Here is a 24,969-nt window from a genome sequence, read left to right on the forward strand (position 1 = left end):
TTTTATACATTAGTTCCTATCGATCTAATGTACATGTATTCTGTGATGCATGCCACTGTCATGCCTTTATATTCAGTAGTATAATGCTTTCATGTAATACTTTAGTTGTTCCTGTCTTTACCCGTTTGGTGTAATTGTAAGTTATTTGATTTATTCACTGTCTGGATGTAATATCATATAGTTCCATTTAATTTACATGATAGACATAATATATTTGTCTATTCAATACATTGATGTGCTAGTGATATGTATCAATCTACATTTATTCACTGCATGCATATGTATTAATCTATTCACTGGATTAACTTGATAGTTTTCTGTTCTAATTTATTCACAGAATCAGTTTGAAAGAATCACTGAATTGATTTGACCGTATAATAAGCCTGTTCACGGTTGTAAACTGCGCACGAGCAGAAAAAGGTCATTGGAGACAACCATGAAGGTGGCTTTCAAAGTCACTGACATAGGCATTTGTGATTTGATGATTATTCATGTATTCCTTTCAAAACATTTATCACATCCAAGCTGAAGAGTAATAAATAGAGCCTTCATAATCACTGGTATTTGACAGTAGCCTAAACAATAGTCAAATGTGCCAAAGGCAGACAATAAAACAGATTTCCAAACTTTATTCCTGATGTACTATTCTAGTCACCTGGTCTATACAATGCCTTTTGTTCTTAGAATTTGAATACTCTACCGGTAAAGCTTACGCAACATCTACATTTGAAAATGATAGTGCTTATCCTAATGAAAAGAAAAAAGGTCATTTGGGAAAAGTTTATCATGAGCTAACCGTGAACTGGCTTATTGCATCAAGTCAATCTATTTATACTTAATTGATATGATTGTTGTTCTTTTTTGTGAATTGCTGTTATAGTATATTGCATCAATCTATCTGCTATACAGAAGTAATACTGCATCAGCAGTAAATAACTAATATTTATTAATCAATGAAATTGACTTGCTGAATAATACATTCATTTATTTTGTTATGTTTTGTTCTAATAATAGGATTCAGGAGCTGATCATACAATCTTGCCATTGCCTGAACCAAGTAAGGTAACCCAGGCTGGACTTATCAAGTTTGAGGATCTTGACAAGGACCTTAGAAAGATTCAAAAGGATCTCAAAGGTAGCGTACAATAATCAAATATATATGTAATGGTACTCATGGGTAAAATGTCCTATAAGGAGGCCATTTGAAAGAAGTTGGGGGGGGCTTACATATATGTCATAGACTTAATATGTACAATAGATTTCTCTTGATGCTTTTCGACAAGACAATTAAAAGAAGATTTTTAATAGCGATTTGATCTTTATGTAAACGCCGTAGGCATCCTGTCATCTTATTGTTCATAGCCCTCACATTTGAACGCAATTATTGTCAAAGAGTAAAGTGGATTATTATTCTAGTGGCTGTATATTATATGATCTAAGAATTGACTGGATCAAAATGCTGTATTCTTGGCAAGCAGCCAGAGACTGATAGAGTGATTGAGCACCTGAGTCTATTCAATGTGGCTGTTCTAGTTTGCCTTTGACCCTTAATTCGGCAAGCAATCTGTAGCAGGCCTCCATGAGCACAGCACTCTGCTTTCCATGTATTTCACTTCATTCATTTCCTTTATCTGTGGATATCATGCATATACGTCTTTCATTTCTCCTTGAGTTCATCTTTTGTGCATGCACTTCCTGTAGTATAGTCACGTTCAATTTCATAGAGCAATACATAGAAAAAGATTGGAAAAAAAAGGCGGAAAAAAAATCCAACTTTTACCTTATTTATCTCTAAAATGACAGAAAATGCTCAAAATATCATAAAACAGTTTTGCATTAACGATTGATTTATTTTCTGACGGAAATATGGGCCTAATTTGCTGAATGTCAATCTTGTCTGCTCCTTCGATTGAATGTTGAGGTGCGGTGTATTGTGGATGATTGTCGACGGCTATAATCTTAAACCGTGCGCAAGGTTTACCGCGATTAGAGCCATCGACGATCGATGGGACATGCAGTTAAAAAAATAAAATAAATAAAATTGGTTAGCAAACACAAATTTATTACCAACATCTGCTCAGATTCGATATAAAAAAAAGCAAACAAAAACTTCAAATTTACTCATGATATGATATATGAATAAAAAATCACACCAATTCTTTCTTACAGCATTATAATCAAGAATATCTTTACCCTTCTGGTCCGCGTCCGGAATCATGATGTAATTTGTCACTCACGAAAATAATTGTTTTTCGTGGAGGGGTATGCAGCAAGTGCGATGCAAAGAAAACAGTTGTTAAATATAAAAGAAATATATTATATTCATAATTTTCATAATATTTCGAATAGCAAGTGCAAATTTTTCTTGATTGTATTTCCTCCTGTTGTCATTTTAAAGCACTGAAATAAAGGTGTCCGGCAATAGGATACACTGCCATACAAGCAATTGACAGTGCTTTATTCCTATCTATCCAACACTGACAGTGGAGGATTACCTCTAACTCTTAGTAAAGAAAAGACAAATATTCATAGTGCATTGGTGCCTATTTTTTACACTGTAATGAGGTGCAAACCTACACTATAATGAGGTGCAAACAAGCACATTGCATATGCAGCTACCAGTATGAAACCATGCAAGCATTGCTAGTGGGACGATGGGGTTAGGTGCCATGCTCTCAGGGCCTCTCTGGTGCAGTAGCTAGCTATGTACACAATGCCAGCTTGCAAGCTGTCGTTGCCATTCACCACAGGAAATAAGATTTTATTTCACCCTGATTAGCTTTGTCATAACCCAAGATTTTTCAAGCATTAGCAGGCCTTAAGTAGTTCAAACAGGTATACTTCTTATATGGGAATGTCATTATATTCTGAAGGTTGCATACTGAAGAAAGTCTTTGTTAAAAAGTATTGTTTTGTTTCAAACCTCATTATCAGTAAGTGGGCTAGAGATCCCACCTGTGACATTCAAGTGATACTTTGGTTTTGACTGACCGTTACGAATAACAGAGAATAGATGCAAGTGCAATTAATATTGATATCCATTTAGCTTAGCAAGTAAACTGGCTTCCTCATTAGTGATAGGAAGTGAGATGTATTTTGTAATTTAGAAATGAGATCATGCATGATGCCCATCATCTCATATAAGAGTGTTAATGAACAGCAGCAAGAAGAGTATTAATGAACAGCAACAAGAAGAGTGTTAATGAACAGCAGCAAGAAGAGTGTTAATGAACAGCAACAAGAAGATTGTTAATGAACAGCAGCAAGAAGAGATTTAATGAACAGCAACAAGAAGAGTGTTAATGAACAGCAACAAGAAGAGTGTTAATGAACAGCAGCAAGAAGAGTGTTAATGAACAGCAGCAAGAAGAGTGTTAATGAACAGCAGCAAAAAGAGTGTTAATGAACAGCAACAAGAAGAGTGTTAATGAACAGCAGCAAGAAGATTGTTAATGAACAGCAACAAGAAGAGTGTTAATGAACAGCAGCAAGAAGAGATTTAATGAACAGCAGCAAGAATAGTGTTAATGAACAGCAGCAAGAAGAGTGTTAATGAACAGCAACAAGAAGAGTGTTAATGAACAGCAACAAGAAGAGTGTTAATGAACAGCAACAAGAAGAGTGTTAATGAACAGCAACAAGAAGAGTGTTAATGAACAGCAACAAGAAGAGTGTTAATGAACAGCAACAAGAAGAGATTTAATGAACAGCAACAAGAAGAGTGTTAATGAACAGCAACAAGAAGAGTGTTAATGAACAGCAGCAAGAAGAGTGTTAATGAACAGCAGCAAAAAGAGTGTTAATGAACAGCAACAAGAAGAGTGTTAATGAACAGCAGCAAGAAGATTGTTAATGAACAGCAACAAGAAGAGTGTTAATGAACAGCAGCAAGAAGAGATTTAATGAACAGCAGCAAGAATAGTGTTAATGAACAGCAGCAAGAAGAGTGTTAATGAACAGCAACAAGAAGAGTGTTAATGAACAGCAACAAGAAGAGTGTTAATGAACAGCAACAAGAAGAGTGTTAATGAACAGCAGCAAGAAGAGTTTTAATGAACAGCAGCAAGAAGAGTGTTAATGAACAGCAGCAAGAAGAGATTTAATGAACAGCAACAAGAAGAGTGTTAATGAACAGCAGCAAGAAGATTTTAATGAACAGCAGCAAGAATTGTACAGCTGGGCTCAAAAGTTTTATACATCTATATGTCTAGTATAATTTTTTTTTCAACAAATTCCCCCATCTTTAGTTTCCTAAACAATTTGATTTCCTGCTTAATTCCACTATGTCTTCTTGTATAATTAATGTTTACATTCATACATGATACTAGAATATATGTGATTTTTCAAGAAAGTCAAAATATGACCCACAATAAATACATTTCAATATACCATATATACTGTATGAGAAGAATATAAGTAGACATGCAGTTTACTAAGAAATATGATTATATAGGCAACCAAGATGATGAAAATTTGAGAAAAACTTTCTTTCTATTGTATAAACTTTTGACCTCAACTGTATGTAGCAATAGTGTTGCATTCTGCCCTAGAAAGGCGAGTCTGTGTTATCCCTTGCAATGTCTGTTCAAAGTTCAAAGTCATTTCTTTCACTATTCATAAAGAAATAATAAATGCTGTGTTACCATAGACCTACATAAGCAACAACAAAAAAACAGTGAAATATAAACACTCTCTGGTGATTATTCTCACTATGGTGTATATTAATTTGGTATTAATATGGGTCACTTTTCATCACATGATTAGGCCCAAAAGATCAAATTAAAAAAAAAGTCTAATATACATGATTAATGCAAAAAGTATATCAAAGATGACTTATGGGAATGGGGGGTAATATCAAGAAATATATAGCCTTATAAAGCTGTAACAAGAAATAATTAATAAAGACCATTTATAAACATGGGAGGAGTAAAGGAGTAAGAAGGAAAAAATGGCAATCCTTTGGTCTGGGTTTTCAGAATCATAGATCACAATCACTGAAGTCAGCATTTTCAAGAGGAATGATTTATTTTTGTACAAGGTCATGTACAACAAGTATTAGTTCAAATGGGCAAATACAGTCCAAGATGTCATTCATAATGTCAAATATATCATTGTTTATGACGAGACCAGGAATGTCGGCTTATAATACATAATATGCAGAGGCGTCGATCCTGGGGGGGCAGGGGGGGCGATCGCCCCACCAATGAAAATATTGGGGGGGCAAACATATCGTTTTGCCCCCCCCCCAATAATTCCGCATGTGTAAAAAAAAAAATAAGATTGTAATGTTACACAGAAATCAGCAAGCGAGATCGAAATACACAACTCGTTCTTTATTTAAAATCATGCTCAAAATGTCCGCTTTTCAGATTGGAATATAAAAATTTTCAGCTCCCGCTTCGCGCTCGCATCATTTCTGTAGCAAAAACCCATACTTTTCTTGATTAATAGGTGAATAGAATGTCCCGTTTTCAGTTCTAAGCCTCAAAATAACTCGCGGTTCGATTTGCAATAATCTTTTGTTGGATATATATCTTGTTCTTAATTTAAAACGTCCATTAAACTCAATTTTTTTCTGATCAAAATATCAAAATTTTTAGCTCGCGCTTCGCGCTCGCATCTATTGTTTTTTAGATACCCATCTTAATCATTGGTACCAAAAATGCATAGAATATCAAGCTTACAGGTCAGAATATAAAGAAATTTCACCTCCGGCTCTCGGCACTCGCATTATCTGTGTAGTGAGATATGTATCCTCATGACAAACAGTCCTAAACAGGCACCTTTTTCCTGTTATCAGATCAGTATACAAAAAAATTTCTCTTGGACTATCCCCACCTTCACCAATCCTTTAGACCAGAGAGGGCAGCAGACAGGTTGCCACACTGGGATGGACTCTCATTATAGGTATCACAGGCCTAATCCATTTCCCATAGACTCGTGTGTTAATGTGGCACTTAAAAAGAATTCATAAAAAATAAGGATGAAATTCGAGGGTTGAATGTTTACTACCAGTGGATAGGATAAATGTCTGACATTCAATATCTGACCAGAAAAGGGTACCTCGACCAGCTCATTTTAAAAATAAATCAGCATTTATGAAGACTACACCTGATGGGATCAAATTCATCGCTTGAGAGAGTAAAATGGCCCTAATTCTTCCGCCAGTAAAAAAATAGTTTCAAAGTAGTGATATATCTTTCCGATTTGGAAAAAGGAAGTTAAGTAGGTACCCTCCCTAGAATCAGTGTTAGATTGTCAATCATATTCATTCATTTTGTCAGTCAGCAATATCAAATTTAAAAATTGAGCTATGGGTTGGCTCGAATGAATATCTTTTGCCTGCCAGTTGTAGTTAGGCCCGTGTGACCTTCAGTATTATTATCATAGTACATTCCTTCTATTGTTTTTTTTTTCAATTTCGTACCATTATATGCAGATTTCTTTTAATCAAATAATTAGGAATACTCAGGAAACTACGGTTTCAGATGGATGATGTTTAAATACCATTATGATTGTAGAAAGCTTAATGAAAGGAATCTTATTATTGAAGACAAAGTTCACTCTCATCTGACTTGGGAAAGCCTTTGTGTGTGAGAAACAGGATTTTATACATATATATTCTGGCTGTAAGGAATTATTTATGCTTTTGGTGAGTTCATCAAATCAAATCATTTTATTTCCACAACAATATAGATAATATATAAAAAATAGAATGCACAAAAGAAATTATTATGAACCAAGTACGATTTAAATTCAATACAAAGAAATTAATGTTTGCCCAACTTAACCAGATCTAGCTGTCTTTCAGCGCTCAGTGCATTCAATGAATTAATCCTGCCGGGTACCCAATTGCCTCACCTGGGTTGAGTGCAGCACAATGTGGAAAAATTTCTTGCTGAAGGAAATTACGCCATGGCTGGGATGTACAAATATGGTGATGATTCCAATGTAGAATTCGTAGAGAACATCCTATTATTGAATGGATTCATCAAACACCCTTACTACTCATACCTGTAATGTACCTTTTTAATTGAATCAATGATTGGTTACCTGGGGCAGCAACTTTGAGGGTTGTGACACCCGTTTGAATAGCTGAGGGTGTAGCACTTACCAATACTCAAGATATGTTGGTTCGTGCTTACATATTCTCAAAGGTTTGTAGGGATGCCAGTTTTCCAGCATTGTCAGATCTTCCAATTAACCTCTCTTTTTTACCGTAAATTCTGGCTTCGTAAATAATTTGCTGTCTTTCCTTTTGATCCCACTGCAAATAAGTCAGAAGATATAAACAACAGCAGACTCGCGATGTTAGGTAGCTCACTCTCGCTGGACGGCTGGGCTGCATTGGGGGCAAGTGCAGTTTTGGCTAATGGCTTTGACTGCCAGTGCAAGTTTTTTCATTTGACTACACTGATGTGATATTGATGCTGGTGTGAACAAGACTTCAACTTAAGTGGCTTGAATTAATGTTGTTTTAAATTCTTACAAGCCTAGTTCATTCATTTTTTACTTCCAAAATGCATCAGAGTTACACATAAAATATGATTAAATATAAGGAGGAATGACCCTTCAGATTCACTCAGATTGCAGCAGAGAGCATCTAGAACCTGAGAGCTTCCAGGAATTCTAGCCGAAGGGACATTGGTCTCACATTAAAAAGATAAATAAAATAAATTAAAAAATATAGCTCTGGAGTCATTTGCCACTTACACCCCGTTGGTTTGGCTTTGGTTGTAGCGGCAAGTGGTATTTTTATCCATGGTTTATATCCGGTGTTATTTCCTTCATCTGGTCTGATCTTGTTTTATGAAAATGGACTCTGAGAAACTATGTTTGTGTGTTACTAAACTGCCACCAGAGTTATGGTGCATGTATCTGAATTTGTTCAGCAGCTATTTTCCGCTATTTTATGGCAAACTATCATCATTTTTGTGGTGGCCCATTGATATCTACTTTGTCTCATATATTCAAATAATGCATCATGTATTCAAATCAAATGTTTCTATTGTGTTTTGCACAATTCTTCACATTTCTATTTATGCATACCCCGAAATTGGGAGCTGCATTTTTTTTAGGAATCCCTTAAGGTTGAAATCTTCTCACATAAATACTATCTATTGAAGTGATGATAGATATGTTTGAACACCACTATTTGAATGAATGATATTAATTCTCAAAAAAAAAATTATACCAAAGGAAGAAGATTATCTGCTGACTATTATAGCTGACCAAAGAGAAAATATCTGTATTTTTTCAGGTTGTGAAACCAAAGCGGAGTCGGTTCGAAAGAATTCAAGTGACGAACATCGGCAGCCCTTCAGTGACAACATGGCTTCCTTCATGAGTGGAGCTTTGGAAGATATCAGCAAGGAGAGCAGAAGATTATCTGATACAAAGAAGAAGTAAGATGGGCTGGAAAATAGCATATCATTATTTAGCTTTGCCCCAAACGGTTTTTAAATGTTTCAGGAAAACTGGGATTATTTATGAACTCATCAACTCAAAATATAGAGCTTCCTTATTAATATCAGCACTGGATAAAGGACAACGTTTCCTTGAAGCCATCAAGTGGCAGTACTCAAAAGTATATACTTTATGAGAATGATCCAAACACAAAATCAGGCATACACAATCAGAAGCTTGATAATTAGGGGCAAGTTTGATAAATATATATATTTCTTGGAAATTGTTCTCAGGATCTTAGAGCTTATGATGATCCTCTCATGTATATATGTTATCTTTGTGATTTTACCAATGACAAAAGTTATGCAATGTTGACAGTGATGTATATATGAAGAGTTTGGTTGCAAAAGGGGTTAGATTCACTTTGGACCACTCCGAGAAAAATCATGTTTTTTTATTCTCCCATATTGCAATATTATTATGAGAAACTAATTTGTCATGATGTACTACCCTATCATGTGAACATGAAATTGGGTATAAAAGAAATCTACCTGTCTTCAATTTTCTTTAATATATATTTTTTTAAATTATCATTGTGGATCTAACCCATTTTGCTAGCAAACTAAAATGAATCCAATCCCTTTTGAATAAAAACATGATTTTTATTTGCCACTTTTATTCAAGTTTTAATATGACTTTCAAATTTTCTTTGGTATCAAAAAAGCCAAAAATTATATTTACTGTACATGTTATGTTTGTTTCGTTTTGTTTTTACTTTGTATTGATAAAATGAAATAAATCAGAGTTTTATTAAATTGACCCATTCAGCTCTGCTGCTGATTAATATTATGTGTATATTCCAATAAATAAGATAAATAATAATCATCAGAGTGACTAAAAATCTATAGGGTTTTAGACTGACCCCTTTTGACAAATGAGCTCTTCAAAAGAGTTTGGTTGCAAAGGGAGTTAGATCCGCTCCAAGAAAATCATTTTTTTTTATTCTCCCATATTGCAATATTCTTATGTAAAACTACATTTTCATGATACCCTAACATGTGAACATAAAATTGGGTATAAAAGTCTTCATATTTTCTAAATATTCTTTTCCAAAAAATTATTTGTGGATCAACCCCTTTTGCAACCAAACTGAAATGGATCCAACCCCTTTTGAAAAAGAAGTGATTTTCTTTGCCATTTTTGTTCACTTTTTAATGGGAAATTCAACTTTTCTTTGGTATCACCTTGTAGAGCTACTAAAAAGTCTATTTTCATTGAGACAAAACATCAAATTTGATGAAAAATGGATCTAACCCCTTTTGCAACTGAGCTCTTCATATATGAATAAAATCAATCAATCAATCAGAGTTTTATTACTGTTTAACTTTCTTTTTTTTCTTTCTCTTTTTCTCCCTTTTCTCTCATTTTATCCTCTTCATTCTTCTTTTAATGTTCCTTTATTCTTCTTGTCTTTTCTCCTATACCTTACCTTACATTTCTATCTCTTCCTCTGACTCTTCTTCCTTTTCCCAACCTCCTTCCTCTGTTGGTTATTCTTCTTTTTTGTGATTTGTTTTCCCCTTCTAACTTCTCACCTTTATTTCCCGTTTACATTCTTTCTTTCTCTTTCTCTTCATTTTACCCTTTCTCTTGCTCTTTCTCCTTTCTTGTTCTCACCCTATTAAATCTCTACCTCTTCCTTTTCTCTTCCTCTTCCCATTTTATCTTTCTTATTCTCGTCCTATTCTTATTTCTCATCCTCTTCGTCTTCTTTCTTTTTCTCATCCCATTCCTATTTCTCTACTACCCTTTTCTTTTCCTTTTCTCTTTATCCTCTTCCTCTTGGTTTGTTCTTCAACTTTTAATATTTTTAATTGGAAGATTAAATTTAGCATTCTCACTCCAGTAAGAATATATAGTGTCAGTAATAACATGTAATTGATCATATGCTGTTATGATTTTTCATCCAGGTTCCATGAATTAACAGAGTGGTTCTGTGTGAAACCCAAACAAAGTGACAATGAGGTAACCCCAGCCTATTTCTTCAGTCTATGGACCCCTCTATGTAGAGACTTCAAGGATCTATGGAAGAAGGAACAAAAGGTGGCTGCTAAGAAAAAGTAAGATATATAATTGCAACTATGACAGCACTACGTATGAAGTAAATTGTATGAAAGACAATTCAAAATAAAGTTGATCAGAAAGTTATATTTATTTTAGTGTTCTGTTGGTTTCCTGCTCTGACACAAAACTTAAAACTTGTCTTTTACATTTAGACATCTATATTAAAGTAGCACATTTAGGTTTGTATCCAAGTTGAATTATACTTGTAGGCATACTCCATAATCATAGTTCTTTGCACTGATTTTGGTTTCTCTCTTATTCATTAATTGTTGTACCAATATTATTTTACAACAATAAAAAAATCTTAGCCAAAATTTGATTTTGATTTAACCCGTAGACCACAATTTTTTATATAGCATCTGACGACTAATTATTGCAATATTACCTCCACTGCAAAAGTGACATTTTTCTTCTCTTATGATATCTAACCACAAATGCAGACAGTCATTGAGAGTTCAAAATATGGTTTTATGATTATTTAAAAAAGAAAATCAAAATTGGATAGGCTAGGGTCAAGATAGTTTAATTGTGCTAGGGTTGGACAAGAAGAGGTCATATGTTGACGTCATTATCACATGTAGAGTAGTTAGTGGCAGTGGAGACGAGAGCTTTCTTATTGACGGATATGTCAATTGATTTAAGTTCATCACAAGAGAAACCTGTTAGTTTGTACGCATGACAATGTCAGAAGACTGTGTTGATGGAAATGTGGTAACCACTGAATAACTTTTAATCGTGCAGCAAAATCTGCTACTGCAATTAAACACTGGTCAGCAAACATCTCCTCACTGTCCCCCACCCTGCCCCCCTCCCTCTCTCTATTTTTCTCTCTCTATGATATGTCTCAGTCAATATATCTTGCTCTGTTTATCCTTCTCATCTATTATCAACCCTTGTTTGGCCTAAAAGGGTGTTCAGAAACTGATTGAAATTTCAGGCTGCCCCCTCCAACACACAAAAGTTGGGATTGATGATAGGAATACTCATTGTGAGAGATTGAATTTTTTCTTGATACATAGGAAAGATATGATAAAAAAAAATTGGCCAAGTGCAAAGGGTTGCTGTTTCGGTGCCTTCCTTCAAATAAAACAAAAATAACTGAATCATTTAAGCCAACAAACTGGTTGTAGTCTGTACATGCTTATCTGTGTGCAGTGCATACTACTTTCAGCAGAATTGAGTAATCTTGTTATCTTTTGGGCCATTCCATAATTCTTCAGCAAACACCAGTTCTTTGATTCATGTTAAATGTACTTTAAACAGTAGGATTCTATCCACCACCCTATTTTAATTCATTCAGGTAATTGATTTATCAATAGATACTAAGAGATTGATATATGTCCCTTCATGTGAGTGAAAACATTTGTCAACTTTATTTTTTCTTTCTTAGGTTACTTGAAAATCAGGAGTTTGTACGTCAGAAACAGGAAGAATGGAGGAAAGCTGCTCCAATAAAAACAGGGATAAAAAAGGCCGGTGGACTGGTAAGATTTTCTCTTCAATTTTTCATCTGTAATTCAACGTTTAAGGATGATGAAAATACCATGTCTGTGTATTGGAGCTTTATTATCCTCTGTATGGCATTAGTTCATTGATTTACAAAAAATCTTGAGAATCCTTTCATCCTGAACTTTATTTTTATTTCTATTTTTATTTTTTTTAAGCACATGCACACATTGGTATCAATGATGCATAAAGCATTTTCATTTATTTGATGCAAGATAAAAGATCAATGTATATAATTGATAGTTTTAATTCCCCATCAGTAATTATGGTGGTGATGTGATCATGATAATGATAATAACGGCAATTGAAATAATGATACAAATTGTAGTAATGTTGACTATGATGATGATGATAATTATGATGAGGAGGAGGAGGATGGTGATGATGATGGCTCATGATGATGATGATGATGATGATGATAATGATGATGATGCTCATAATGGTGATGTTCTTGATGGTGATGATGATGATGGCTTTAGGTTTTCGTTCCCAGTCCATTGCAATATTTCCTTTTGCACTTGATTCAAACTTGATTCAAACTTGATTCAAACTACTATCAAACTACTACTTTAACCCATATATGACCATGGGTTATTTCAAGCAGCTTTCTTTCATCAAATTAGTTTTTCAATAATATGTTATTTTCTATCTGGAATGAAAAATGAGAGAGATAAGGAAAATATATTTTGAAAAGTTTTCACATTGCTTTTAATATAACTTTTGGGGCATTTCAGTTGCATTTGCTAAGTCAAGGATTTTAGTGATTATTTTCCTACTAAAAACATATTCTAGCATTGGATGAAAGATGTTAAATGCAAATGTTACATTTTGTATGATTTTGAGGGTGTGGCATTAATTATTTTAATTATAGGGCCGACCAACTTCAAACATTGGTTAGGTTGTCCCAAATAGTAATGTATCATTTTTTTTTCTTGAGAGATAGTGCCCCCACCTGTCTCATTATTTTTATTTTGTTTATTTGTTTTTACTCTACTTACAGAAAGCAAGATTGAGCAAATCAGCTTCAGTGAAATTATAGGTGAGGGTTATATTCTCATCCTTTGATGGATTCAGGAGACAGGGATTGAACTTCTATACCTAACTCAGGGAATGATGTATGGATTTAATTTAGTAATCATATTTTTATGGATTCCCAATTAGACCAGCTGAAGATGGTAATGTAATGAGCTTAGGAGTTTGTATGGCTTTTGAGTGGCTTGAAAGTATTCTTATTGAACTTTATTTAAACTTACTGGCTGGATTATTGTTACCTTTAGGCCGTATAATGAATAGAAGTTTATAGAATACATTTGTATTGTTTGTCAGTAAGTTTGTTAGTATTGGTTCTTTGCACATACAATAAAAGGCAATGTTTTTTTGGATACCCATTTATACAGTATACATGAATTCATATTGTGCATGTTTCATTGAAAAGGGGAAAAAAATTCCAATGGATTTTACAGGGTTATAGTATGGAGACCTTCCATTACAAAAGTTGTCATCGATCCAATCAAACTGAATTATGAAAGTCGGCATTGGCATCGTTAAGCATGTCTTCGTTCTTTCAAAATGTTCTCTCTGTGACATTTTTTTTTACAAATCAGCATGCTACTTTGTGTGACAATTTTATAATGCAATTGGTTCTAAAAAAGATTTCAAGAAGAATACAAAATTCTTTGCCTGCTATAGTTGAGATTGGTTGGATTTCTTGCAACTTCTGTGAAATAAGAGCCAGGTTTTCATAATACTGATACTTACATTAAATAATAATAAGGAGTGATGCATGAATTTCTTGGAAGTTTGAAACCTGTTTCTTGTATCACCAATACATTCCCATAATCTTGTATTCTTTCCATAGAGGTTAGCTGATTTGAGCCATTAGTTTGTGTATTCCTACTGCAGTACTACATCGTAACAAAAAGAAATTATGTAAAATATTTATTTATGGAGAGGACATTGTCATAATGAATTTGGAAAGCCTGCAAGTCAAAGACTTGCAGAATGATTTGTCATTGTGTTTTTTGTTGTACCAAAAGATCTCACCTACTGATCATGTGGTCAATTCAAAAACTGGATGAGATGTTCAAGGTTATTTAAACCATTGCCTGCTGGAATCATAGTTTCCTACTACAAAGACTTTTGAAATCCCAGGATACAGTATTTAATGGGTTCAGATGCCCTTTTTGTACTTGTGCTTGGACACATTTTTTTTTCAATAAACAATGCTGAAAATGCAAAATTTTGTTAAGTCATTCTTTAAACTAACTTGACATCATTTAACAAAACAATTCAGGTATAAAATTAATTCATGTATTTTTTTATTTATTGGATATCTTTGTCTTCTCCATATCTCTTTGTTTTATTCAGGGGGTTTGCCCACTTTTAAGTGCCCGCTTCTTTTACTATTACAAGTCTGAAATTGATAAGTTTTCAACAAGTAAACATCAAGATTTGTTTTTTCTTCATTTTTTTAAATAAAAAACATCCTTATAGAAAATTTAAGAAAATTGTGTAGTTATAGGTTTACATATACATGATTATTGAATTGAACATTCAGTTAATTGAGAACGTGTAACAATACCAGAATATTGTGGTTGCATTTTATTCATAGCAATAAAAATGTACAGTATTGTAGACCTATTCGATTTTATTTAGATATCAGAGGTAAAATTATTGTCAAAATAGTTACAAAACAAAATTTGTAGGCCCAAATTCACAATAGATGCTTAGACCATAGAGATTTTTAACTCATACCGAGGCTTGTTAACACACTAAACTTATGCCAAAGTGAGCACACATTTACCATAGTCACACTTAAAGAACAATCTAATACAGTGTATGTGTTTGTGTGCACACTTACAACAACCCAGTCAGATGATTTAACATCCACTGTGAACTTGGGCTATAATATACTTTTGCATTGACTTTTGTATATTGTCATTTTATTATTCTGAAACACTTTTTTTTTCTATTTTGCGTTTGTATTTGTGACACATTTGATATAGAAGCCTCTTAATATCCTTCCTTTTGTTCCTTTTGCCTTTAATTTCTTTGGTTTCTTCTTGTATTTGTGTTTTCTTGTGATCCACTTGTTCTTTTGATACTATGCTCCTATTGATTATGCACCACATTGGCTTCCATTGTTACTAAAATCAACTGATTGTTTTGTGTGTGATGTATAGCTGAACAAATAAATCTTTAGAAATCTATGCAGATAATATTGGCAGACAAATCGGCAGATAAAGACACATGGTTGATGACTGAAGCAATGGACTTAATAAATTATGTTTTCAAAGGTATATCATTCATATATTGTATCAGAGGATTAACTAATGACATTTAGAGAATGTTGCAAATGTCAGTAGAAAATTATTGTGAATCCAGTCTTATCCTTTTACATTTCCATCCATTCCCCCCTCTCTCTCTCATTCTCTCTCTCTCTCTCTCTCTCTCTCTCTCTCTCTCTCTTTCTTTCTATGTCCATTCATTTCTGAAATCTATTTGAGTTCCTTCTCATATGTTTATATATAAATAGCTGTTGTATCATTACATAAAAACCTCTGCTGCCCTCTATTGACTGCATTTATATTATTTGTGCCTACAGAGAGAGAGAGGTAATATGGTAAAAATGTTATCACTTAATCTCAAATGTCACTTGAAATTAACTTGACAAATGGAGATTCATGAATGTGTATTTGTAAATAATAATCAGACACATACTTTCTCTTTTCATCTCTACGTGTAGTGCAATAAATTTTCCTTTCATTTTAAGCGTGCTTTACATAATGGTACTTAAATTTATTAGGGAATATGCTAATTGTAAGCTATAGTTAAAGCAGTACTGTCTATTGATCAATATAAAGTATCAGTTTCTTTGTTTCATGAGAGATATCAAATGTGTATGTTTGCAGTGTGGTTGACTTAAAATTGCTCCCAAATTGTAAACTTTCTCTCTTATAGTTATATTTTCTAATTATTCATAAAAAAACAAAAATTGCATGAAACTTCTGTCTTTCACAATTTGTATTCAAAAGGCTGAAGTCAATGACTTATCCCCTTTTTTTCAACTCTTCTTTGATATACATCTCAATAGAAATGTTTTGTTTTCTTTCTTTTGCATATATTCTGATTGTAAGTCTTATGTGTATATTATAATGTAAAGTGTACACTTATTGATATTTGTATTCATGCATGTACATCTAGCTTAAAATATGTCCTCAACTTATAATATGGCTATATTATTTACTCATGTTATATTTTTGAAGTTTTGGAGTGATGATAGTTATATCTGTGCTATTTCAAAATGTGTACAAAAATAGGTTGAAATTCATTAAACTAGGCTGATGATACTTAACTAGATTTCTTGCTTTTATATTTATATTTGAAAATATGTGTATACTGTAGTATATATCTTGAACATATCTTTTTTGTTTTGCACAAGTGTTGTGTTAATTATGTCTCCTAATACCAACAAATCTTGTTTGGTTTTGAAAGGTATGTTTTTACAGAAGAACAAGTAAAATGGCCAGGTTTCTGAACTTGGAGGGAGGTGGTTTGTTTTCTTTTTATTTCCAAACAGGTAAAAAGAAATGCAATAAAAAACATATAAAAAATAAGTAGAAAAGGATATAGATTACAATTCAGCATAAAGCCCAATTCTGTGTTGATATAACATTAAAAACGCCATTCCATTGCATGCTAAAATTATGTTATTACAAAATGCATGAGCAATGTGCAGTGTTTGAAAAGGCATTGTAATGAAAAAAAGATAACTTGGATTATTGCAGTGAAGAACATATGAAACATTGTCATTATCCTCAATAAAGGTTTTCATGACCATTCCATGACATTAACTGGGTTTATGATTTAATTTATAAAAGTACTACCAAAAAGACATTCCAATTTTTATGTAAAACTGAAAGGGACCTTTGTCAAATGTGCTTCTTCAGTTGTACATTGATCTGCCGATCTTTCTGCTTCATGTCTCTCACAGCTCATATAAACCTTCAAATCTTTTGTATTGCATCTCAATATGTATATATTCAATGACCAACTCTTTTCAAATCAGGTTGCCGGTTGCATGCATTGTATTGCCAATTTGGTATAATGATTTACTAAGGTACTATGAAGGTCATTGGTCTGCCATGAAGAGTATTTTACCAACTTAGTATTGCCATAAGACGATCAACTCTCCGCTCTTTGTATAAAAATACTGAAATGTCAGATCTGTGAGAACAATTATATGTGATCTAGTATTTGCTCTATTTACCAGCTTTGTTTGAATTGAGTTTATGGATTAATCAAAATCCAGCATGTGTTGAAAGCTTTATGGTGCATTCCCATTGCCATATTATGTTTGTATTCATTGCTTGTACAATGTTGGATAAACCTAATTACTTGCATTAGAAGTCTATTCTGCACTGCAAGTTTGGTATGCTGATCATTGTAAAAAATCAATGAAACAAGTTCATGAAAAGAGTTGGGAGTAATAACCAGTTTTTCATTCTCTCACCTGCATGTAGATGACTGAAAATCTGAAATGATATTCAAAATTAATTGCTTTTCCATACTCTACCTGATGCCGAAAAGCATTGAGAAATAAAAAAAAAATGTACCAAAGCTTTAATCAACTATTGACATGATCTCAATATGATTAGAAAAGTTGCATGTATATTGCAATTTACATAAGCATTTCAATGCACAATACAAACCGAATGTTATATTATGATAGTATCTTGTCTTCCATGTCTTCCTTATCCTTTTCTTTGTCATTCTTTTTTATCTTATCATCCTTCCCATTTTCGTTCTTGCAAGTGTTTTTATGGACGAATGAACTTCACATTTTTGATACATTCAATGCGACACTGATTTGAGTTGATTTCGGGACAGAAGGTAAAAACGTAAGATTTTGCGAGGCATCGGAATGTGCTGATATGGAAAAATAAAGTACATGAGACTTCATGGTGTCATTCATGCATACCAGCTTGGAGCTTCAAGTGTAAGAATAATTGCATTGCACTTGGGAATTGGGCAATTGTAACAGTCATGACAATTGAGTCTTCTATTGGAATAACTCTCTGTAATCAGAGTTGAGAAAAAATCAGCATGTTCATGCGCTATCTATTTGTGGATCTTGTGCAGAAAAGAAGCAACGATTTCTCTTTCCAATCCCCTGGAGGGAATTCAGTCTTTCTATTGTATATCATGTTTTATCTTTTCCTTTCTCTTAATGTAATTATATTCTCACATTCTCTCACAACTATCATGGTTCCCATTGCTCTGATATTTCATTACATTCCTAAGAAAATGTTTACTGTCACTAAAAGGGAACCCTGCTGTAGTAGGGTCAAGATTCATATGCTATACTTTTTTTAATGTAAGTATATGAAATTTTAATATATTCTCTTCGTCAAGTGGGATTTGTTAAACTTAGTCTGGACCAGTAGGCGTTTGTTTGAATTAATTATTTTCAAACAGTCATGTTAATTTTCACAACGGTATACAGCTTTAGCGTCTACCGTATTGATACAGAAATCAGTATGGATATTTGATATCCCTTGTGAATTGCATTTGTAGATTATTACAGTGCTGACGATTGTAGGATTTTATCCATGATTAAGTTAGAATGATAGACAATGGTAGCTATATGACTTTGTATCATGCAAATGATTTTAAGAATGGTATATATACAAAGAGAGCAATAAATTATGGAAATTTAATCTAATACTTATCTCGCCATGCTCGTATGTTTCTTTTGTGATAGTGGAATGCTATTTTCTTCAGAAACGCATTTAGTCAACTCTGACATAGTGGATGGATGTATACAGTGGTGCTAAAAAGTTAGTGAACCCCACCAGAATATGAAAATTCTTCAAGGTTTTCAAGTTCTGCCGTCTTTTAGATATTTAATTGTGAAGTCAGGTGATAAAATATTACATTCAATAAAGTTTGTTTCTCTTGGCTCGCAGGGCATTGTACTGGTGTTGTCGACATTCAATACTCGGCATGAACTAGTGCATTTTCTAGTGGGGTTCACTAACTTTTTAGCACCAATGCACATGTATGTGTGTTAACATTTTCATTTGAATGTTATCTTATCCATTTACCGAATACTAGAAGTTTTAATGAAGTTGGAAGTTCTTGTTGAATACATGTATTCATGGTCTCAACTTTACCCTCATGATTCAACTGATATTACATTGTAAATCTATTTCTGTTGAGATGGATTTTTAACAATACCAATCGTTTTGTGTGATGATGACAATGATCGAAATATTATATCATTTACCAAACTGCATAGATAAAGACACATACACTTGTAACAAAAGTAATTTTGTCGATTCCTCAATTCAAAATGGATTTCATATATAGATTAGTCTGGTCCTGTAGATTCATTGAATGAACCTATTAACTAAAAAATTTTGTGACAATGACAATGAAGAAATATTGATATATCATTACCAAAATACACAGGCAAAGACACCTGCATTGGTAACAAAAGTAATTTCATCGATTCCTCAATGAAAAGTGGATTTCATTTATAAATTAGTCTGATCCTGAAGATTCAGTGAATAAACTTATTGACTAAAATCTTCAATGAAATAGTAACAGATGACCTCTACTATTGATTTGTAATTCATTTTAGGTCTTGTTTTTCTGTATTTTATTCATATGAATCGCTTCATTGTCGCCTTATTGTTTGATTTGTTTTATACCTGTTTAATAACTGGCTAGTCTTATAATGGTTGATTGGTTTTGTTTAATGGGCTCAATGACTTATCTGTCTCTATCCTGGCTGGCAGGCTCCAAAACTTTGTTCACTGGATGATCGCTTTCGTAATTGCAAATGGCTCGCGGGTGGGGCAAGTTTAAAAGAATGATTACTTGGTTTTACGACTTGTCTATTTAATAAAGAACAGATTGGTCAAATTATCAAAAGATTAATGACTGGTCATTTATAAGATCAATAATTTGGTCCATGATCATTATTTATCTTTTCCAAAATAATGAATTATGTCGGTGCTACCATTATAATGCGTAATTGTCAATTTTATGTCTGATGGTCTCCATTAATACACTGTCAACCCTCATCTAGAGAACCAGTCTATCATAGTGCATTCATGGTTCAGATCTTAGCACACCTCCCCCCGGCCCCCACTACCGTGACTACCATGAAGAGGAACAAAATTGACTCGGTCATGCTCCTTACTGCCATTAAATTGACAGAAAAGTTGTATTGAGAAAGAGGTGCAGCCGATGTTCCGTGTAAAAACTCGACTAATGGGACCATGCAAATCGACATGGAGTCGACACGATATCTATTGACATTCATTTGTCATAATAAAGACAGGATCGACTTTAAAGAATGACAAATATTTTTTTATCTGCATTCTGCTGTTCGTGTAATGAGATGCTCGTGAGGCATCAAGCCAGAAAATACCCGCCCCTTAAAGCACAGAGGATTGTATGTTTCTCGTTTGACAGATGCGCCCAACTTCCCTGCTTAAATGAATTATTTGTATTAATACAAGAAAGACAGTACGGAAAAGGAATAAAGCAATGAAAAGAGATGTAATTGTTCAGCAATGATCGATAAAAAGCACCGAGCCGTATCGAGAATACAAATATAAGTTTGTATTTAACAGGTATTATTCCTATGGTATCAATGCCCGGTGTATTGTATGGAATGATAAGCTCCGGGCGTCATCATACTCCACCGATTATTAGCGTATTATACTTGTTTTAAACGGGCGCCACGCAGGCGATAGAACACGACGCAATTTCGTCTTTCGGGGAGTTTTGTGCTTTTAACTTGCAAAGTCAGATCTTTCATGCCGAGAACGAGGAATATTCCGATAAATGATCATTCTTTTCTTGGCTTTGGTCTCTTTTCGTAACGTAAATCTAGTCATACAAATGTCTCTAATCTAATAGTGGAAGAGCCGTGGTGTAGTGGTTCTGACTCTCGCCTTGTAAACAGAGGGTCGTGTGTTCGAATCCCACCGCGGTCTAGCGTCCTTTGGCAAGGCGTTAATCCACACTTTGCCACTCTCGACCCAGGTGCTAAATGGGTACCCGGTAGGATGCGAAAGATATTGTATGTTTGAATTTGCCAGCGCCATAATGAGGCTGCGATGAATGCAAGGAATGCTCCCCAGGGAGTGGAAACTGTGCACTTTTCGTGCGGGATTGAATTGAATCCAATGACCGGGGTAATAATATGCTGTAACGCGCTTTGGGCCATTCTGGGAAAAGCGCTTTATAAAAATTGGCTATTATTATTATTATTATTATTAATAAACACGCAAGGAGACACAGAAGTTCTAAATAAATTAATGCTTTTGATATTTTGGTAATGGCTTTCGTTCTGTCATCATATTAAGCCAAGATGGATTCTAGTCCTAAAAATGATAGATTTAGACCCATTAATGATAAGAGCTTCTGCTTTTTTTCATATTACGATTAAAGACACCACTGTCAACATTTTTGAAATAAAAATTACTTTTATAATAGCCTCGGTTTCAGTTTTGTTGATAATAGACTGTCACCTCTGTATATTCTCTGATTTTGATATCGTTTATACGTTTATACTTGCTATTGAAAAATATACTTTCTGGCTTGCATTATTTTGTAGAAGATCGGTTTTACTTTTCTTCAGTCGAACCCATTAAGAGAATAGTAAAATGTACCTTGTGGATTTTTTTTTCAACTTCATTAGATAATGAAAACGTCATATTTTATGGAAACATAAATTGCAAAGTCGTTGACAACTTTTTTTTTACAATATTTAATGGCAATTTCATCGAGTCATGCGTAAATTATAGCTCATTCACTGTTTAATAAAAATGTATTTTTATTAGCTGTTTAGCGGGGTATAAAGAAATGCGGCGTTCTTTTACAAAATTATATCATCATCGAGGAAATAATGATCCTTCGTCTCTCAGAAAGAACAGGGAAATAGCATTGTGACGTACGTGTATAAAGGGTTCAATAACCTGCGAGTTAGGAAACCGCTTCGTATTTTTATCGAAATTATTGCCGAAAATGGCAATTGTCACCAATCTTTAACGTCAAGTGGAGGAGCAAGGATTTTTTAGGAAGATGGAGACACAGCGATTAGTCTGACTGGCGACAGGCAGCGCGATCCTGGTGTGAACTTGTCACATTCCAAACTCAGGGGTAGCTCTAACCCAAGACAGTATGTTGATGGTTGTATGGTCCGTACCCATAGGAGAAAAAACAGGTCTGCAGTTGGTCCACCCATGAAAGACGTTCCCTAGTGTTGCTCGGTGTAACAAAAAAAAAATATATATATATGTATGCTGTGATATCAAGGCGACTGAGGCGAAATCGGGTGAAACGCCCCGACCTTTATCCAAACACACTTTAATATCACGTTTGGATTAAGTGTTTGACGAGACAGTAGGGAAATACCAATAAACAAACACAACCAACTGGTTCAGATAAATAACAATTACTTATGAAGCAATAGAAAAGTGGTGAAGGCGAACCTTTCTCTAACATGTCAAATAGAGATACAAGAGCCACTGATCGGTTTTGACCCAATAAAAAAATGGGGCCTAAAGCCCCAGTCCCCGTTAGGTGCCCCCTGCTTGAATTATAGAAAAAAATAAGCTGTCATTTCAGAAACAATTGTGATTGCATGGATAGTTTTTAATAACTCAGGGCAACCGGGCAGAGCAATCTAGTGGTAGTGTTAACAGGCCGTGATAGTTGCACCCCCTCCACCCATCTTTTGCTCCCCGTGTGCATTGGTGGTTACGGCACAGTATATGCCAATGCATCGGTTGGTTATAGGCGACCGGGGCTCCCACTGGGTCGCTAGGGTTGTATGTCCGCTCGGGTGCAACCTTTCGAGGATAAACGGATGTAGCCATCGCATCTCAATATTCTTATCATATTTTGATTAAATAATCTCATTTACATTTTCTAAAACATATATGAATGAGAAGTGAGTGATGTGAATCACAGATTGAAATTATTACTTATATGTATGAAAAATCCACAACAAATTATTTCCTTCTAAAGGCCTATTTGGAAATTTCTTTAATACACGAAGTATAGAGTGAATATTGACGGTTATCTAGTCTCACTGTGTAATGTGATTTGGGGAGAATGTTTTTTTTTTAATAGCAAATGTTGCAAATGATTTAGAAATGTTCGAAAGAAACTCCAATATGTTTTTAGAACGATCTTACTTTATCGAGTGTTAAAAGTCTGATGCTATGATATGTTCTGAGTCCGAAGGGCATTTTTGTTTATATTTCTTGAATGGAGAAAACATCCTTACTTGAATCATTAATGTTGTTTTATTATTATTCTCTTTATGAATTAATAAATTATGCAGTGTTTTAAGATTTGTCCATGTATGAACATTATCATTTCCAGTGTTGGAAATAGTATTTCTAAATCACACACACGCGTCACGGTCACGCACATACTCCCACCCTTTCGCACTTACACACCCTCGCAAACACGCACACACACACCCACATGTGCAGCCTTCTTTCTCTCCCCTACCTTTTTCTCAGGAATTTAATTCGGTACTCATTCTGTACTTAATGTACACACCTTGTTACAAAATACATCTAAAAGACATTTTTCTGGACTCAAATCATCGATGACTGGCTCAAGAATGTGAGAAAGTTTCAACAGAACTGTACTGAAATCAGTAATATTAAATAGACACCGTTCTGTATCTTATAACCCGTGATGTCATGACTTTATTTCATGAGCATAACTATAAGTTTGAACATTGATATGAATTTCAGTCAAATGGTGCCGGGTCGTTCTGGTCAGACAAAAATGGAGAGAACGTTCCGACGCCACTGAGCCTAACAAATTGAAAAAAACTTCTTGAAAAAAACTTATCCTAAATGAATTAGGACAAAATGTTAATTTCTTAAAATTATCAAAATTCAAGTCGTTTTTGTTGCATGAAGATAATCTTTATTTGTACATGTATAAAAGTTTAAGCAAGGAGGTCGTTGGTTTAAGTCAGTAACATTGGAAAATTCTTCTTATTTCCCCCCCAAAGGTAAATGTTGTTTTCCAAAGTGTTTGCGAACTTTCAGAGCTGAGTCCCTGTTTTCAGTGTAGTATTGACCTTAACAGCTGCGGTCCTATACCCAGACCTAGTCTTGATCATGAATCAAGAGAACCCTGCATGGTACCAACGTGCTGGTCATAACCTCCAGATGTCGACAGGACCAAGAGGAAGGAAATGGTTTCCATAAAAACAAGTCTTACCCTAAGAAATCATAAGAGACTGTTTATAAAAATTTTATTCTGTAATATCCGTGAAGGTTTAGAACACATGCACACCCCATCCCCTGTAAGAAGGAAAACCGCTCGTGGTATTGTGTTTCATATCGTGGAAGTGTGCCTCTCAGTGGATGCCGCCGAAACTTGTTGTCAAAAGGATCAATCTCTTTCTAAATAAGATGCAATAACTAGAAGCAGTCAGTCCAGCCGGCGAGACGCTTTCATCTACTACTCCTTCCCTCCTCTATCATCGCCATTTTCTCTTCCTTCTTTTTAATGTTTTTATTTTAAAAAGCTTTCGGCGTTTTCCACTTTGATCGGAGCCAACATTTTAACACTTGCTATTGATCGTCGAACTGTGGTAATTCATTTCCTTAACAATGTTAATAGAATTCATTCTAACATGGAGTCATTGGAGACAGGCGCCAACGGAGAAAGAAACATAAAGATTCAGAATAAAACAAAAACAATCATAAATGAAACGTGCTATCCACACGGCTTCCAGGATTTTCGTACGACTTCAGAATGATTTATGCTAACATTTTCCTAAACAATATTTTTTTGTTTTCTTTATTCTATCTGTGTTCTCGTCTGAATTCATTCTTCAAAAGTATATTTTTAACACAATGAAGTATAATTATTGTCTTA

At 34.2% G+C, this 24,969-nt stretch overlaps 1 protein-coding gene across 1 annotated transcript in view; it reads left to right on the plus strand.

Moving 5' to 3' along the window:
* The window catches only part of LOC129265373 (uncharacterized), a 61,650-nt gene extending 42,890 nt beyond the window's left edge, over positions 1–18,760 (plus strand). The window contains exons 14-18 of the mRNA XM_064102253.1: positions 1,015–1,135; positions 8,261–8,405; positions 10,377–10,526; positions 11,921–12,014; positions 13,037–18,760. Of these exons, the coding sequence (XP_063958323.1) occupies positions 1,015–1,135; positions 8,261–8,405; positions 10,377–10,526; positions 11,921–12,014; positions 13,037–13,075 (549 nt within the window). The 3' untranslated portion in view covers positions 13,076–18,760. The remainder of the gene's footprint in view (positions 1–1,014; positions 1,136–8,260; positions 8,406–10,376; positions 10,527–11,920; positions 12,015–13,036) is intronic.
* Positions 18,761–24,969: the final 6,209 nt, after the last annotated feature.

Source organism: Lytechinus pictus, chromosome 7, assembly GCF_037042905.1.
Source record: "Lytechinus pictus isolate F3 Inbred chromosome 7, Lp3.0, whole genome shotgun sequence".
Lineage (NCBI taxonomy): Eukaryota > Metazoa > Echinodermata > Echinoidea > Temnopleuroida > Toxopneustidae > Lytechinus > Lytechinus pictus.